At 37.6% G+C, this 17,237-nt stretch overlaps 1 protein-coding gene across 10 annotated transcripts in view; it reads left to right on the plus strand.

Annotated features, from left to right (window-relative positions):
- The first annotated feature begins 370 nt into the window (after nucleotides 1-370).
- Nucleotides 371-17,237, plus strand: part of LOC145694587 (tRNA (uracil-5-)-methyltransferase homolog A-like) — a 72,823-nt gene continuing 55,956 nt past the window's right edge. Inside the window, exons 1-5 of one of the 10 annotated variants that reach the window (XM_081770948.1) lie at nucleotides 411-508; nucleotides 4,268-4,415; nucleotides 6,630-6,763; nucleotides 13,018-13,197; nucleotides 16,727-16,891. In XM_081770948.1, the coding sequence (XP_081627074.1) occupies nucleotides 6,689-6,763; nucleotides 13,018-13,197; nucleotides 16,727-16,891 (420 nt within the window). In that variant the 5' untranslated portion in view covers nucleotides 411-508; nucleotides 4,268-4,415; nucleotides 6,630-6,688. Of the gene's footprint in view, nucleotides 513-614; nucleotides 1,068-1,144; nucleotides 1,856-4,267; nucleotides 4,416-5,640; nucleotides 5,660-6,629; nucleotides 6,764-13,017; nucleotides 13,198-16,726; nucleotides 16,892-17,237 lie in introns of those variants that run through there. The other 9 variants (XM_081770949.1, XM_081770951.1, XM_081770947.1 and 6 more) reach the window with 9 other exon arrangements.

Raw genomic sequence — 17,237 nt, forward strand, 5'->3', positions numbered from 1 at the left:
GTGCAAGTGGATGCTTCTTACTACTTCTAAATGTAATAAAATCATTTTTATACGTAGTGCAACAGTAGGAAGTATCCACGCGCACAGATCATGAGGCACTGTTGTATACTATTACCCAAACAATAACCAAACAAAACTCCGTTACTTGTCCTCTCCTTTTGAAAGAATTTTACGGAGGAATTCTCTACCCAGATATCAATTTTTGCTTTCAGATCACCGAACGATCTTACTCGGTCTACGATGTTTTCTTCCTGAAGAAAACAACTACCTGTCGACCGAAATATTCATCCGCCAACATTAGGATTGCAACTATCATATTTTTGCTCACTCTTTATTTGAACAATACCTATATACGTAGCCTGTTAGGACATTCCGTCTCAAGCACAACTTTATCTCATAAAAGGTACTAGAAAAAGAAGAAGCAAGTAACCGGAAATAAGTTTCCCTCGTAATATTTGAATCACATGTTTTACGAGTTTAATAAATCGATTTATTTAATGATTATATGGTAGGTCCGTAGCGTTTGTAAACATTAAAAAAAAAAATCATTAAATACTATTATAAACATTGAAATGCATGTTGATTGAAACCGGTACTCGTTTAGGAGGGGAGGGGGCGCGGTGGCTCAGTGGTAGAGCGTTCACCTCCGGTGCTTGGGGTCCCTGGTTTGATCCCAGCTTGCGCCGTGTGAATTTTGTGGTGGACAAACACCGTGCTCGTGGGTTTTCTCGGGGTTCTCCCGTTTCCTCCCACTTTCTTCATTTCACTCATTTCTCATTATCACCGTCTCCTTTAGCCTAACCGGCATAACCGTGGGACGTTAAACTCAAAGATTTCATTTCATTTTTCCTTTAGGAGGGGGTTCAAAATTGGTGCAGGTTTAGATTAGCCTGTCAAAATGTACATTTTTTTCTTCTTCAAATTTTCCTTCTTAAATAATTTCGTAAAATGTTCTGGACTGTTATAAATCCTGGCGCATGTCCAGATAATCGTGTGCAGGTTGATAATATCAGTGCAAATTGATGTGCTCTGCAAATGAGTACATTCTATCGTACTATAACATGAAAGTAAGAGTTATTACGATTATTTAAGTGTTTTTGAAGGTGAAAATTATTGCGGAAATTTTATATGTTTTCCCACTATCCTTATTTATGCGTATGCCCCCGTGGGTGACGCGCCTGCTCCCTACGGACGCACCCGCTCGCCCCTCTGCTGCGCTCCTGCTCTGACTTAGATGGCATTAGTGCTTTTAGTGGCTACCTGGCACAAGTTGGTTTGTGGTTTATGCATTGGCTCCTCATTTAGTACATGCTCTGCAAGAAGAAATCGGAAATGCAATAAATGTGTAAAAATTTGGTAGAGCCATCTGCTCGAGTAATGCTCCCAATTATTTAATCACGACATACACTCATTGTGCGTTAGAACTAGAATTGGGATAGGAATTGCATTCATCGATTCAGATTCACTTTAGAAAGCTTCCTTTTACTGATATAAATACGCTTCCCGGCGTATGTCATAAAAACAACTGTGCATAAAATGCAAACCAATTTGTGCTAGGTAACCTCTCAAAGGGAGAGATAAGCATCTAACCTAGTTAGGGTAGGAGCGCAGAAGCGGTGGTGCTTCCTTAGGGAGCAGGCGCGTAAATGAGGATAGCGCACAAAAGCCAAAACACCTTGTGCTAGGTAGCAATTAAAAGTGGGAATGCTATTTAACCGAGCCAGTTCAATAACTCAAGAAGAGGGTGCATCCACTGGGAACAGACACCTCAGCAACGGAGGATATTCGAGAAAAGTCCAATTTCTGCAGTTGCCCCGAATTAGAACCATATGGACTTATTCTCGACATTCTATTGGTATTTATTTGTTGTTATTTCGATATACCTCATCCAGAGTTATGCCTTTCATTTCCATTCTTGACTGTTGATCACAAATATTTCTTATATTCATACTTTCCTTGATTTTCAGTAAGTACGTATTTGTTTGTATTGTATTACTGCGCAAAGTTAGTATCTTCCGACTGTTAGGTGTTGCAAACTACGTACTGTGTACTCATTACGCGCAGACATGCAAGCAGCCGTATTAGGAAATGTTGAAACAAAGAAATCTTCCCTTATGCGCTAACCTACTTTCATCAATGCCCCTGTTCCATATGGACGTACCTCCCTCGGGTCCTTTTACTTCGACCTACCGTGACGTGCGAAAATACAGTAGAAGCTTGCAGTGACAACTAATCACGAATTGGTTACCGGGTGTTTCTCACATAATTGTAGTGAACATTATTTATCTATAAAGATATGACAATGTAATCCGCCGCAAAACCCCTCTTAACCAGTTCAACTTCTCTTGTCTTCGTCAGGATAGACATTGGAGCATATAGTGTAAAATTAACCTTTTAATTCACATTTCCTCGAGGGTATACTATCCTAATACCTTCAAACTTATATCCAATGAAGATGACAAGTGCGGGAGTAATGCATCAATTTGTGCTAGGTGGTGACTACAGAAAGTTTTGTATCTATTCGTGTTCTGGGCAGCGTGAAGCTTGAAGGCCTGCAGTTTGATGCTTCTGTATAAAATAAAGTGAAATAAAATTTTAGTTTAACGCCCCATGTGTATGCTCTTCAGGGTAAAAGTAAACGAATAATTTATGAAAATGAATGATGGTGAAATTAATTTGTGTGCTTTATCACCGCTAATCAAGCTCGGGACTGGTCCTTTCATATGAGCAGGCGCTTTAACGTCGTAGGGTATTTATGTAAAGGAAAGCAAGTGAGGAAAAATGCTTCTCAGCCTATGCTAGGTGGTTACTGTAAGGCACTTGCTACTACAATTTTATAATAATGAATTACGCTTTTTAACTCTGTTTCTGTATTCACTGACATGTTTTCCCCCAATTTCCTTAAAAATTTCTTTTCCTTTGTAAATTTACAATTTTACCTTTTTAAAAAGATCTTATTCAGCATTATTTTATCTTTCACTTTCATTAAATATGTATGCTTGCATGTTGTGTTACTAAGCTAAAGTAGTATATTTCAGGTTGTTAGGTGTTTTCGACTTTAAACTTTTTCCGCTTTTTACCGACGCCACTGGATGATCGAAGTATTCACAGCGGGCGGAGGTTTCCCTAGCTACTGCCCAGCTGAAGTAGCGTAGCTTGCGCCGAAGGCTTTGGACATGGCCATAAAATTGTTGCTTGTTTTTACTTTTCAGAAAGTGAACCTTGTATTCTCAGCATACACTCCTTACTGCAAGGTCTATTGTACTGTGTCGCTAATTTACCCACTATGGGTTTACTACGCAACTTTATTTAGTTCAACATTATACCTGTTTTGTATTTCACATCTTCACATATCTATCTATCTATATCGAGTGTTCTAAAAATGGCGCCCACGGACCACAGAGCATTATTCTACAGGCCAAAATAAAGCGAGAATGTTATATTCCCGTATGCCCTCCGGGGCTTCCTTCAGCCGCTATGGGGAATCAAAATTTCACAATGTGGCAACGTCGCAGATTAACTTGGAACTATTAGCATTACTCTATGAATACAACAAGCAGTTGAATCGATTGCTACAATAATAAGTGATGCTAGAGTCAATCAATATCAACTTTAGTTGCCATCTGGAAAGAATCGATATAACTATTTGATAGATTGGTAGATCTAATCTATGATTCTTTATTTGCAACGCTGTCACTTAGTGATATTTGTGTCTCCAGACGATGGCTCTAAAACTATACAAATATATATATTTTTTCTTTATTTTGACTTGTAGAATAATACTCGTGGTCCGTGGGCGCCATTTTTTAGAACACCCAATATATACAGGCTATATATAAAGGCAGATCATTGATCTTGATACTTACTTGTAACTTCAAATTAATAGGCAAAAATCGCTGAAATTTCGTACCAACCAAATATCGCCAGGGGAACATTGTTTGATATACTCCGCAGTACATCTGGAATGATAGTGTTGCAAGCTCAATATAAAGCTATATATTTTAAACGGCATTAAGTCAGGTATTTACATATTTTAAATCTACATGTAAAACGAAAACTTAACAATACTAGACTTGTTATAGAGTGTTGCAAACTATGAAAGCTACAGTGTCAAACACATCGAAAAACAACCAAATTTGTTTTCGGTAGAGTTATACACAGGTTGTGAAAAATACAGTTTAAAAAACTAGCCCAATTGGTTTTATTGGGCAAAATAGGGTTTTATTAAATTTTGTACGTACATTTATATCAGTATTCCTACTTTCAGGTTTTATTGTACACAAACTATATGATTCCCTTGTCGCACAAACGGAATTCGTGAAACCCTACCGGCATTTTTTGGGACACGTTGCACCATTTTCACTCGTTTATTTCTAGAAAGAAGGGAGTAGACAATTTTGTAGTGTAACAAAAAGGTAGGTAATCCCTTAAAATATGATATACAATAGAAATAATCTTCTGTTACAGTGTCTCACAACTAGTATGCCGCGGCAAGGGGCAGGTTAAAAGGTGTGACGAAAATTTTACCTATTCCCAGAAATTAATTGTCGAGTTATTATTATTATTATTATTATTATTATTATTATTATTATTATTATTATTATTATTATTATTATTATTATTATTAATAATAATAATAATAATAATAATAATAATTTATTCCAGTTATGTGATTATGATGCACAGTATTTTCTTCAGTTATTAAAACAAAACAAAACGTTCATAACTGCTACAGTACATGTTTAAAAAAATGTAGAAAAAACTAGTTCTATGGTAGCCGAACTTCTCGTAAAGGGTAAAACACACATACAAATAGCTGAAACGTTGTTAAGGCACCTGGTAAAAATATATTCCGAGTATGAACTAGAATGCACGAGTATGTATTAGAACAACGTAAAATATAATAGCATTGCTTTGTCGTCGAGATTACAATTGAACATTGTTACAGCGAATTTGAATATCCCATGCCTATATAATTTTTTTCATTGGTATTCTTCTCTCGAGATCTTCTCTTGATAAATGCGTATTTTATGCCAATTCTGAAACAATGCGTGTACTAAGAAACACGATTGAAGAAGGTAATTACAATCACATTAAGGTTATTGTTTTAATTCAGGTTTTTAAGTATATTTTTTGAGGTGGTTCTTTCGGGTTTTATTGTGGGTTTTACCCAAAAAATGGATAGTTTTGGGCAGAGGAATTTCAAGAACCCTGTTTCTATAATAATAATAACAAGTTTTACGGAGAAGGTACTAGAAATCCAATGTACCTTAATGTCGAATACTACGGTCATCATATGATGTATTTCGAACAAGTAAAAACAAATTTCAAGAAATCGAGAATTTAACCTTTTCCAAAGGACTTAATTTCGAAAAAGTATGTAGGTGAATATCAGATCCAATTGCGTAAATGGTTTTCAATAGATATAAAAATCATAATAGCATAATAGCATTTACAGCAATTTGATACCTTAAATCATTCCGGAGATGTTTGTGGGAACTTCTAAAAGCAAGGAACGTTTTTTAAAGAAGTCTAGATCTGGTAGTATGAGCGCCTCCACTTACGCTGCACTATTAATCGTGGCTCCATCTTTTAGTCAGTCGATCACGGATGTCTATCTTGTTCCAGAAAACTGAAGCTATACGCTTTCCAGCTAAAGGTATGGTTTGAAATTTCTTTGACGGTGGACTGTCATGATGTTACCACTACATTGATTGTTACTTCGTCACAAAACATGAAATTTTCGGAATGATGATCGTGACGTTGCAAAAGTTCCCTGCACATTTTCATACTTCATTGTTTTTGCTCTGCAGGTAAAGAGTTTTGAAACTCATACTGATCTTCCTCAGCTGTAAGTGGTCGAGCACGATGCGCTGCAGAATGTTTCCGGTTAGTCCTGTGGCAGACTCCGTCCTCTCTACCACGGCGATGATGGCTGGTGTTGTTACTTTCAATTTCCTTCCAGAACTGCTTCTCTTTTTCGTCGAGATGCAACCTTATACCTAGTTGTACACTTCTTTCCTCGACGGCGCATGCTCTTCATTCAGTGCCACAAATCGTCTGTAGATTTCAGCAGTGGTCACACCGTCTTTCCACAGAAATCACGACATCCATCGCTGTCGTCCATAATCACTTTCCATGTTGTCAGTAGTAACACTCACAGGAGTTCAAGAAATGGGCTGCACAGGGCGCTCTGTCTTTTCTGTTGCCAGTGAGCTCCCAATTGGTAGATGAAGGTGCCTGTGACTGCCTTCCCAGTTTCAATTATCCACTGCATCTGGAACGTGAAGAGAAAGTGTAAATCATTATAGTATAACCCCCCACCCCCTTGTATATTATTTACTTTATCATTAATTAACAAAAGTAGCCACTACAGAATAATTGCAGAATTCGACTGGTTGAAATATTCTGAATTGTAGACTCAAGTAATGGAGATGTCTAGTTTCCTGTAATATTTGTTTTTATCCTTGTTATTTTAGTTTCAATAAACAAACGTGCTTATTTATTGAACAGTCATCTTTCCTCATTACTATTGTAAGACATAATCTCTATGCTTCTAACTGCTTGTATTGTACTATTAATAGTAATGTGAATTTCAATACGTACTCGATTTTCTATTTTTATTACAGTTCTGAATTCAACCCTTGAGGCACTTTTAACTCAGAGATAGAGAAAAAGATCCATTACAATGCTTCATTCTAAGAGGAAAGGGGTCTGGCCTCATTGTATAGAAATTTATGGAGCTGGTAAAGTCCATAATAAAGTAAGTATTTATTTATTCAGCCCACCCTGCTCTAGTTCGGTTTAAGGGAAAGTAGTTTCACTTAGATTTGAACTATAATTGTCTGAACTACAGTACTGATAGTGATGGATTGTCAAAAGATGAAACATACTGTAAGTTAGTAATTTTGCACACATACTTAAAGATAGTTTACTTAATAGATACAGGCAAAATTAAGTGACACGATGTTACGTTAAAAAGGGAAAAGGAAGCTTAGAACTGCATATATTCAAATTCAGAGGCTCGTAGTATTGCATAAAGAAAAAAATAAATATATAGATATTTCACAATTAAAAAAAAAAAAAAAAAAAAAAAAAAAAAAAAAGTATAGCAACTTTCTCATGTATAATTTCAGTTTTGTGTAGCTACCTCCAAGGATTATTGAAAAGTGTCGTAGCATACAAATGCTGTTTCTCAAATCAAGAAAAGTGTTCTGGTGTTACGAGGCAACGTTTGCGTATAGATTTTATCTATATGAATAAACATAACAGAAAAATAAGGATTTGGAACATACAAGAGATTAAGAAATGATTGCTTATAGCTTTTTCATTGTGTAAAATCACACAAAATTATTGAAAGTTCTTTAATGTCAGGGAAACAAAGTAAGTCGTTCTTAATAATGAAGGCAACTTTGAAGTAATTAACTCAGGGTTTTAAAATGAGGGTTACAATTCTTATTCCTATGCCCTTCAACTATATGTATGATCACGCATTGTAACTGACCGACTTCATTGTGTGCGTGCTTGCATATCTTCAACACAGATGTACCTATTATGATTATTTTTTTTATTTTATTTTATTTATTTATTTATTTTTTTAGTTTCAAAGAGAATACTTTGTCGCAGGTTCTATATATATTATTTTGTCTGAATCTAATGACAGTCTTTAGAGTTGGGCGATGAAACTCCTCAGCAGGTGATAGTGTTAGTACCGTATGTATATTCACATGTAATTCCGTATTGCGTACACCGATAGATAGATAGAAAAAAAAAAAAGAAAGATAGAAAAAGGAAAAATCATACTTTCGTGAGGCAAATAGGTAAAGCTTTGTCTGGGAAAGTCAGGGACAGAGCCGTAGCTAGAGATTTCGGCGCCCAGGGGCAGAGCAGAATTCGGCGCCCCCCTGCACTCGGCTTACGAAGCTTTTTCTTTTTTTAAATCAAAAAATCCAATGTATTTCAGGCAAAACATTTCTTGTTCTACATATAAAAGAAGCAGCTTTTGTTGTAATGTTTGAGTAAAAAGTTGTTGTGACTCTTATTGAAACGTTTGGGTTGTGTGCGGAGCGAGCAAGAAATTTTTTAACAAATCTATTTCTTTGCCAAATGACAACAATATTAGGGCGTCAGTACTTTCAAGGGGCGCCGCGTCGTTTACTCTTTTCCTTTCTTCTTGTTCGTTCGGAGCCCTCTTGCTATCAGCACCGGGGCGACCGCCCCACTGTCCCCCTTCACCCAGTCCTTAGCTACGTCTTTGGTCAGGGAGATAGTTTACTGAAGTTTGTGAGAACTCTTCTTAGTAGGTATGCACTGTAAGTATGTTTATGTGTAGTTGTTACAATTATATTTGTTCATTAATATTTATATGCATTCATTTAACACTTCACTCACTTTTTTAAAACACAATTTAATCTCATTAAGTGCTCAAACTGACTTCCGTCAACATTGCAACATGTTTCGAATTTTTCCATAATACACGCAGTGCGACACAAAACTTTATCTGCATCAATTTCAGTAAATGCTTGTGAGATGTACTCTTTTAATTCATCCACTGTGTGGAGATTTCTCTCATAAACTTTGTTTTTTTACTACACCTGCAAAAATAGAGGTGATATTCAAACCGGAAGTGGTATAAAACAGCCACTTCCGGTTTTAACATTGATTCCTATAGAGCAAATACGGTAATAGATAACGAGAAGATGATTCCTGCAATCGATTAAACGTCCCAAGGATACATTTCATCTCCATCCTCAACTGTCTACTAAGACTGGAAGTGATTGAAATCCACTCCAACTTCCGCTATCAAATATTGATCTATATAGATTAGAATTGATAAAAGAAAGCGAGAAGCGATTATTTTGGAGTCGATTTAGCTTTCTAAGAATAGGCACCATTTTTTCTCTTAACGCTTTATTCAAACCGGAAGTGGGAGAAATCAACCATGTCCGGTTTTAGTGTTAGTCACGATATAATGAAAATGGTAATAGGTAGCGAGAAGCAGTCCCCTGTAGTCAAATAAGTGTCCCAAGATTATATTCTATCTTCATATTAAAACCGGATGTAGTAGAAATCTGTTACCAATTGCGGTATAAGTATTATTAAGAAAATATTACGGTATACAAACAAAACTTCTTCACGTGGTGTACACGTGACACAGTTGCTTTTTTTTAAAAAAAATAATAGCGATATTGCTTAAGGAGAGAAAAGAGGAAACAAGAGAAAAGATAACTTACTACAAGTGTCAATTGTTGAACATTATATAGCCAGATATCAATTGTTGAACCAGGAGACAAAAAACAAAAGAGTAAAACACACAAGGAAAATGTATGATCATGAAATTCAGGAGAATTGACTTCGATCTAGTTTTAAGATGATCGAGAGGAAGGTTGGAGAAAAGGACTTCCTGACAAAATCTGGACGTCTGGACATCTTACATTTAATTCTAAATCACATATATGTTAAGAGTTAAATTGTATATTTAATTTCATAGGTGCTTGGGGGTAAATTTTATCCCAGTGTTATTTTACTTTTGTGATTAAAGTATTGGCCGTGTAACGTGGGTTCCTGTCACCACGACATGGCGCGTCCTCAGGTTGCGGATCGAGGAGAAGGCCTCTAGATATAGAGGTTAGCTGCGAATATACTGAATAAGCAGTCGCGGACAGACGACTAGGAGTGGTCCTCCAGCTTGGGGGTTTGGGTAAGGCTAACACCCTCATCCTGTAAATAAAGGTACTTGTTCAGAAACATTCACAAAAGCCTCGGACAAGGACTGATAACTTGGCACGACCTCAGCAAAAGAAAATGGACATGAGATTTGGAACATGGAATATTAAAAGTCTTTATAGGGCAGGCGCGTTAAAATCTGTAACGAGTGAGTTAGAGAAATACTGGATGGATCTAGTAGGAGTTCAGGAAGTTCGGTGGGAAGGAAATGGATCTGAGAATTCCGAAAATTTTACGTTCTTTTACGGGGAAGGAAATAAAAATCACCAGTTAGGAACAGGGTTTTTCGTTCACAAACGAATATTACCAGCAATTAAACGGATTGAATTTATTACTGACAGACTTTCTTTTATTACTCTCAAGGGACGGTGGTGTGATATTATTGTTTTAAATGTACATGCTCCAACTGAAGATAAGGGTGACGATATAAAAGATAGTTTTTACGAAGAAGTGGAACGGATATTTGACCAACTCCCGCGATACCATATGAAGATTCTATTAGGGGATTTCAATGCGAAGATAGGACGAGAGGATATTTTCAAACAGATTATAGGGAACGAAAGTTTGCATAAAGAAAGTAATGACAACGGTGTTAGACTCGTGAACTTCGCAACATCCAAAAACCTAATCGTGAAGAGTACAAAATTCCCACATCGCGAAGTTCATAAATACACTTGGACATCACCAGACGGGAAAACACATAATCAAATTGATCACGTTTTAGTAGATAGAAGAAGGCAATCTAGCATAATTGACGTCCGGTCGTTTAGAGGGGCTGATTGTGACACTGATCACTACCTGGTAGTAGCGATAATACGGGAGAGATTATCGTTCAATAAAGGTAATATTCAATGTCCGAAAACGGAGAGATTTAATTTAAAGAAATTAGAAGAGAGCCAGATAAGAGAGGAATACCAGATTGAAGTTTCGAATAGATTCTCGGTTTTAGAAGACTCGGAGTGCACTAGTGTTGAGGATACTTGGATTGAAATTAGAAATAGCATTAAAAGTTCAGCAATAGAAAAATTGGGACACGCGGAAATACGTAGGAACAAACCATGGTTCGACCAAGAATGCATTAAACTAGTAGAGAAGAGAAAACAGGCAAAATTACGGAGGCTACAAAATCCGAATGAAATAACTACACAAAATCTCGCAGATATCAGGCGGGAAACTTCCAAAACTTTTAGAACAAAGAAACGCGATTTTTTGAAAGCTAAAATTAAGGAACTTGAAGATAATAGTAAAAATAAAAATATAGGGACATGTATAAGGGAATCAGCGAATTTAAGAAAGGCTATCAACCTCGTGCTTATATATTAAAGAAATCTGACGGAACAGTTCTCACTGATACAGATAGCCTCTTAAATAGATGGAAAGATTTCTTTGACGATTTGCTGAACACGCAGCCAAAAACTAATGTGCGTGGAGAAAAGGAGATACACACCGCAGAACCGTATATTCCAGAACCCAGTCGAATAGAAGTGGAAGCCGCTATAAAGAAATTAAAGAAACACAAATCTCCGGGTGTAGATGAAATTCCGGCTGAGTTAATTTTAGCTGGAGGCGAAAAATTGTGGAACAAGATACACAAACTCATTCTCCTTATCTGGAACAAGGAAGAATTGCCACAAGAGTGGAAAAAATCAATCATTGTTCCAATTCACAAGAAAGGCGACAAAACTGACTAATAATTATCGAGTCATTTCTCTTCTGTCAACATCCTATAAAATCCTTTCAAATATTCTATTAGCAAGATTGACCCCATACGCAGATGAAATTATTGGAGATTATCAGTGCGGATTTAGACGAAATCGATCAACTATCGACCAAATATTTACCATTCGCCAAATACTCGAAAAAAAGTGGGAATACAATACCCCGGTACATCAACTATTTATTGATTTTAGAAAGGCTTACGACTCGGTTAGGAGATAAACATTATACAACGTTCTTACAGAACTTGGAATACCGAGAAAGCTAATTAGATTAATTAAGATATGTTTAAGTGAATCCCAAAGTAAAGTCCGGGTAGGAAAATTCTTGTCCACGAGCTTTCACGTCGAAAATGGCCTGAAACAAGGAGATGCGTTGTCGACATTATTATTTAACTTGGTGCTGGAATACGCCATAAGGAAAATCAAAGATAGCAACCAGGGCCTAGAGTTGAACGGTATTCACCAGGTTATTGCATATGCTGATGATGTAAATTTAATAGGGGATGATAGGAGAAAAGTAGAAATAAATGCAGAGATCTTATTAAATGCTTGCAGGGACATGGGTTTAGAAGTAAATGCAGAGACCGTAATACTGCAAATTGTGGAGGCGTTAAAATATTAAATAATACTTTTGATAAAATGGATACTTTCAAATATTTAGGATCAATATTAACAGACGAAAATCATATTCACGAAGAAATTAAATGTCGACTAAAACCAGGGAATTCGTGTTACTATGCGGTTCAAAATCTCTTGTCGTCGCGAATTCTGTCGAAGAATTTGAAGCTTAAAATATATAAAACGATAATCATGCCTGTTGTTCTGTATGGTTGCGAAACATGGTCGCTTACTCTGAGGGAAGAACACAGACTGAAAGTATTTGAGAACAGGATCCTGAGAAGAATATTCGGACCCAAGAGGAACGAGAATGGGGAATGGCGGAAACTTCATAACGAAGAACTACATAGTTTATACGGTTTACCCAACATTGTTAGGGTCGTCAAGTCTAGGAGACTTAGGTGAGCAGGTCATGTAGCCAGAATGGAAGAAAGTAGAAACGCTTTCAAAGTCTTGACTGGAAGACCCATAGGAAAACGACCATTAGGAAGACCTAGGCGCAGATGGGAAGATAATATTAAGATGGATCTCGAAGAGATAGGAATAAAAAGTAGAAACTGGATGCAATTAGCTAAGGATAGAAGTCAGTGGAGAGCTTTTGTGAACGCGGCACTGAACCTCCGGGTTCCGTAGGTCATAGAGTTAGTTAGTTAGATTAAAGTATTGTTCATATTTATTAGCATACAAATTTATAGTATTTCATTGAATATTACCAGCTACTTAAAATAGGTTTTGATATAAAACATGAGATAGCAGTGAAATAAAAAACTAAAAATCAAATAGCGTGGTATTTTATCTCTTTCTTCGTTCATTTCTCGGGGTAAAATTTATCCTCACGCACCCAGTTACGGATTAACTATACTGCTTTCGCACATTTTCTTTTCATGATACATTTCGTGTGTCTGTGTATCATTATGTACTGTTGAAAGTTTATGCACTTTTTGTGTTTCTTTAGGAGCAGATTCTGAAAGCATTTTTGACTGAAAAGCTTAAGCATCCATATCACCGTATTCAGGCAGCAGTGAAGGAAACTAATTGCTTTCCAGTGACGTTTAAGTCTCTGACAGAAGCTGAGCAAGCCGTGAAAACTTTAAATGGGCAAGAATTAGCTGACGGACAATTTTTAACAGTAGTGGTAAGTGATTTTCTTTTGTCATTAGAAGATAGGAGTACGAATTGCATCAGCATTTTTTAATTACGGAGGTGGTTCAAATGAAAAGCTTGTAATTGCTATAAAATGACGAAAGTTGCATGATAGAATTTGTATTTGGCAGTGGTGAAGAGTTTCACAAAAAAACCGACAGGTGGCGGAGTGACCTACAGCACAGAAGACGGCAACAGCATTAGTACGACGATGGCCACGCCACTAGCAACATACACCGCATTAGAGCAGCGATCTGTGATGTGTTTTTTTAGTAGTGAGGGTGTCAAACGTATTGAGATTCATCGCAGGATGACACCACAGTGCAGTGAAAACAGTGCTTTAATGGAAGAGCTTATAAAGAATAACAGGCGTATTACTCGAAAGAAAATAGCCACTATTTTGAACAGTAGTGTTGGTTCATCGTACAATATTGTCCATAACTTGCTGCATTTCAATAAAGTGTCTGCAAGATGAGTGCCACGTCACTCGATAGTTGAATTGAAAGACCGTCGCGTCGATGCCTGTTGAAGAACTGTTGCGTCGTTTGCAAGTCGAAGGTGATTCATTTATGGAAAGAATCATTACAAGTGATGAGACCTGCATTTAGTACCACGAACAAGAAACAAAAAGCTCAAGTAAGGAATGGGCCATAGCTCATCACCGAAACCCAAAAAATTCCACGTTCAACCATCAGCGGGAAAAGTTATGCTCACTCTCTTCTGGGTTGCAAAGGGAGTCATTTTGGAACATTACATGGAGAGGGAAGGGGGGGCAACAGTAGCCAGTACTTCTTATTCATATTTGCTTACAAACCAACTTCGCCCGGTAAGTCGGAGTAAACGACGAGGACTTCTGACTTCAGATGTATTGTTACAGCATGACAACGCTCGACCGCATACTACCCGTTTGGCTGTTGAAACTATCCAGGATTTGAAATTTGAATGTCTCCCATACGGCCGCCTCCTCTAAATTGAGAATTTTTCATAACATTTTGAGCCACTAAAATAGATAATTCGGCCATCTGATTGGCAAGTTTGCTAAATTCCAATGAACCATTCGCGTTCGTAGTGTTAGATGTGCTTGGTGCAGGGGGGTCGGATGGGGGTTGTGTAGTGCCAACTTGGGAGGGGGGATTTGAAGGTACTTGAGTTTGGGAGGCACCCTGTAGCTGTGCTGCGGAAGATACAAGAAATACTGGAGCAGGTTGTGGATAGTGATGACAATTGGGTGCCTGATTGCATGACGGATAAGTTGATTGTTGGGGATATGTGGGAAAGGAGGCGCTAGCAACCGTCGAAGAACTTAAACTGCTAACTGATGGATTTTGGTCACAGAGAGAATAAATTGCTTGCTGTAATTCTACATAATCACGCTTTTCTATAAGATCGTGTGCTTTTTCCAAGTTATGTAAATGTAACTGCAAAGCGTGTACCGTAGTAAATGTTTCCATTGCTATCTTTTGTTAGAAATTTTTCTTTAAACCCAAAGATAAATAGTTTACTTTTTGTTCCTCAGTGGCCTGAGGCATAACTTGACGGATGATCTTTAATTTTCTTAAAAAAATATGCGTCAATAGGTTCATTTTCCCCTTATTGAATCTAAAAATTTCAAATTCTGCCCGATATGCTGGCAATTTTGGCCTACTTAATCCGTTAGTTTGGCTTTCAATTGCTCATAACTAAGTGCGTCCAATTGGTTTTGTGCTTTTAATTGCAATACCAAATCAAGAGCCACGTCCTGAAGATACATGGGTAGGAGTACCTTCTTTTTCTTGGCATTCCAGGAATGCAGTAGTATAAGGTGGTCAAATAACATTAAAAAAAAAAAAAACTATCAGGATCTTCTCTAACGTGTCCAGAGTACTTAGTAAGGATATTATGAGGGATATTATAAGAAGGGCGGGAATTCTGTTCCATCTTTACACTATCTCCCGGAAAAGTGTTTCTCCCTAATCTGGTATGAGGCATACACTAAAATATAGTCACGTCCGAGTCACTAAATTCACAGTAAGAAAATCACATACCTGTGAATTTAAAAAAAGTTCACTTCCGGTTGATAAAAATACCGTCCGGTAGGAGAGTATTCAGATAAAAACTGAGCCGGCCAAAGCCTCGATCATGTAAAACTCTGTCCCATATAGGATGTAGATAGAGCAAGGTAATAAAATGAGTGTCCGGAATTGACTCCTACCACCGGCTTTTATTATAAAATTCACTAAATAACAGTCTTTTACAGAAAATACTACAAAGATATTTTCTCTATACTTGTGAGGTTAGAAACAGGTAGTCTTTGACCGAGAGGTCGCAGACAGGATCTCCACAAAGCCCCGTAGCAGGCTAGGCACAGTGGCGAAGGATTTCCCAAAGCTCCGTGGCAAGCAGTGAGGGGGTTAGTGATTACGGAGCCCCGTAGCGGGTTAAGAAATTGGGTGTAGGATTCCCGACAGAGTCCCGAAGCAGGCTAAGCCAGGTGAAAGGAAAAGCCAAAAGTCCCGAAGCAGACTAGAGGCTTGGGGTTAGGTTACTCCTAATGTTCCAAAGCAAACAGTAGGAGAAAAACCAGTGAACTGCTACTGGTCTGCTGGTTGCGGCCGAATTTATAGATCCCAGACGGCGGTGGCGCTGCTGCTCCGATGTCGTCGTCTGCTTCGTAGGAGGAGTCGGAAGTTTGACGTCTGCTTGTTGTAGTGGATCCACGTGGTGCGTAGTATCTTCACGTAAAACCATGTGTTGGAGTTTATAAACATAAGTTTAAAGTGTTGTTTGTACACAATACCACGTGGGATATTACAATATATATATATATATCAAGGATGTTATAAAATAAAGGATCTGCCCATACGTGTCTTCATCATATGAACACAATGAAGCCAAAAAACAACCGAGCATCGTCTGAGCCGGCACATCTGATTGGCTACTCTGGTTTCCGCCATGATTGTTGGCTCGAAACATTGCGATGTTAGTGGCGCGGAGTGGGCAGAGTAGGTGTGGCGAAGCTGTGACGTATGGCTTCACAATTTTCTTGTATGGGCAGATCCTCTATTTTATAACATCCTTTATATATATATATATATATATAGTGCTGCTGCCATGAATAGGTATACAGGTGGTGCGCCATGGGAAGCAGGAGAAGTACAAGAGACGTAACATCAAGTGATGCTTGTTGCATGACGTCAGTACTTTGCGGTGCAACTCGGGGCGCATTCAGTACTCATATTGTGCTTTTCGGGCTGGCTTTTATTTCTATTCTAAATGTAATCTCTACAAGCTCTGCATATATGTAATATGAATTCTCTCTCTCATTCTGTATATATCGAAAACGAGGCCCACATGGACACTTCACAAATTTTTCGCTGTTCCTTTATATAATTCAATTTTCGCTCTGCATATGCGTATTGTAGGTTAGACATCCAATATTGTGTTACCATCGAATATGAAATACATGATTTAGGAAGTGTGTAGTCATGTTCAACATTGAAGTTTGTTTACATTATATATATATGTATTTGTTCTGTTTTTAGATGGCAGGTACAAGTTTACCTGGTAATGCGAATGGAATGAGAAAACCTGATGATGAACCAAGTAATCCAGGAAAGAAATTAAAGCTAGAAGGGGCTACTTTGTCTGTCGAGGAAAGACTGAAGACTGCAGCTATTCCACTGGCGAATCTTCCCTATGATGAACAGGTTAGTAGAAGTGTGATTTGCATGTTGGACTTTGCTCAAGTATTAGTAAAATGAAAAAAAAAAAAGTGTTTTGGTTACATACGTTTGAGATGAACCTAGATCATCAGTTCTATTGTTGCAACAGTCGATGTGTGCTCTGCTGAAAGAAGGTCGGTGGTTATGAGAGGCACAGTCTGTCTTACAGGGACTTAGCTCAAGGCAGGGATGATTAATTTGAAGTGGAAACTGAAAATTTAAAGTTAATTTTATTACGAAATAAAGGGACGTGCAACATATCTGAACTTTGCATATCTATTTCAAAATCTGAATTGTGCCACTTAATAGTCTGAGAGTTACCACACGTAAT

The sequence above is a fragment of the Thermobia domestica genome, chromosome 9 (assembly GCF_964235325.1).
Source record: "Thermobia domestica chromosome 9, izTheDome1.hap1.1, whole genome shotgun sequence".
NCBI classification, from domain to species: Eukaryota; Metazoa; Arthropoda; class Insecta; order Zygentoma; family Lepismatidae; genus Thermobia; species Thermobia domestica.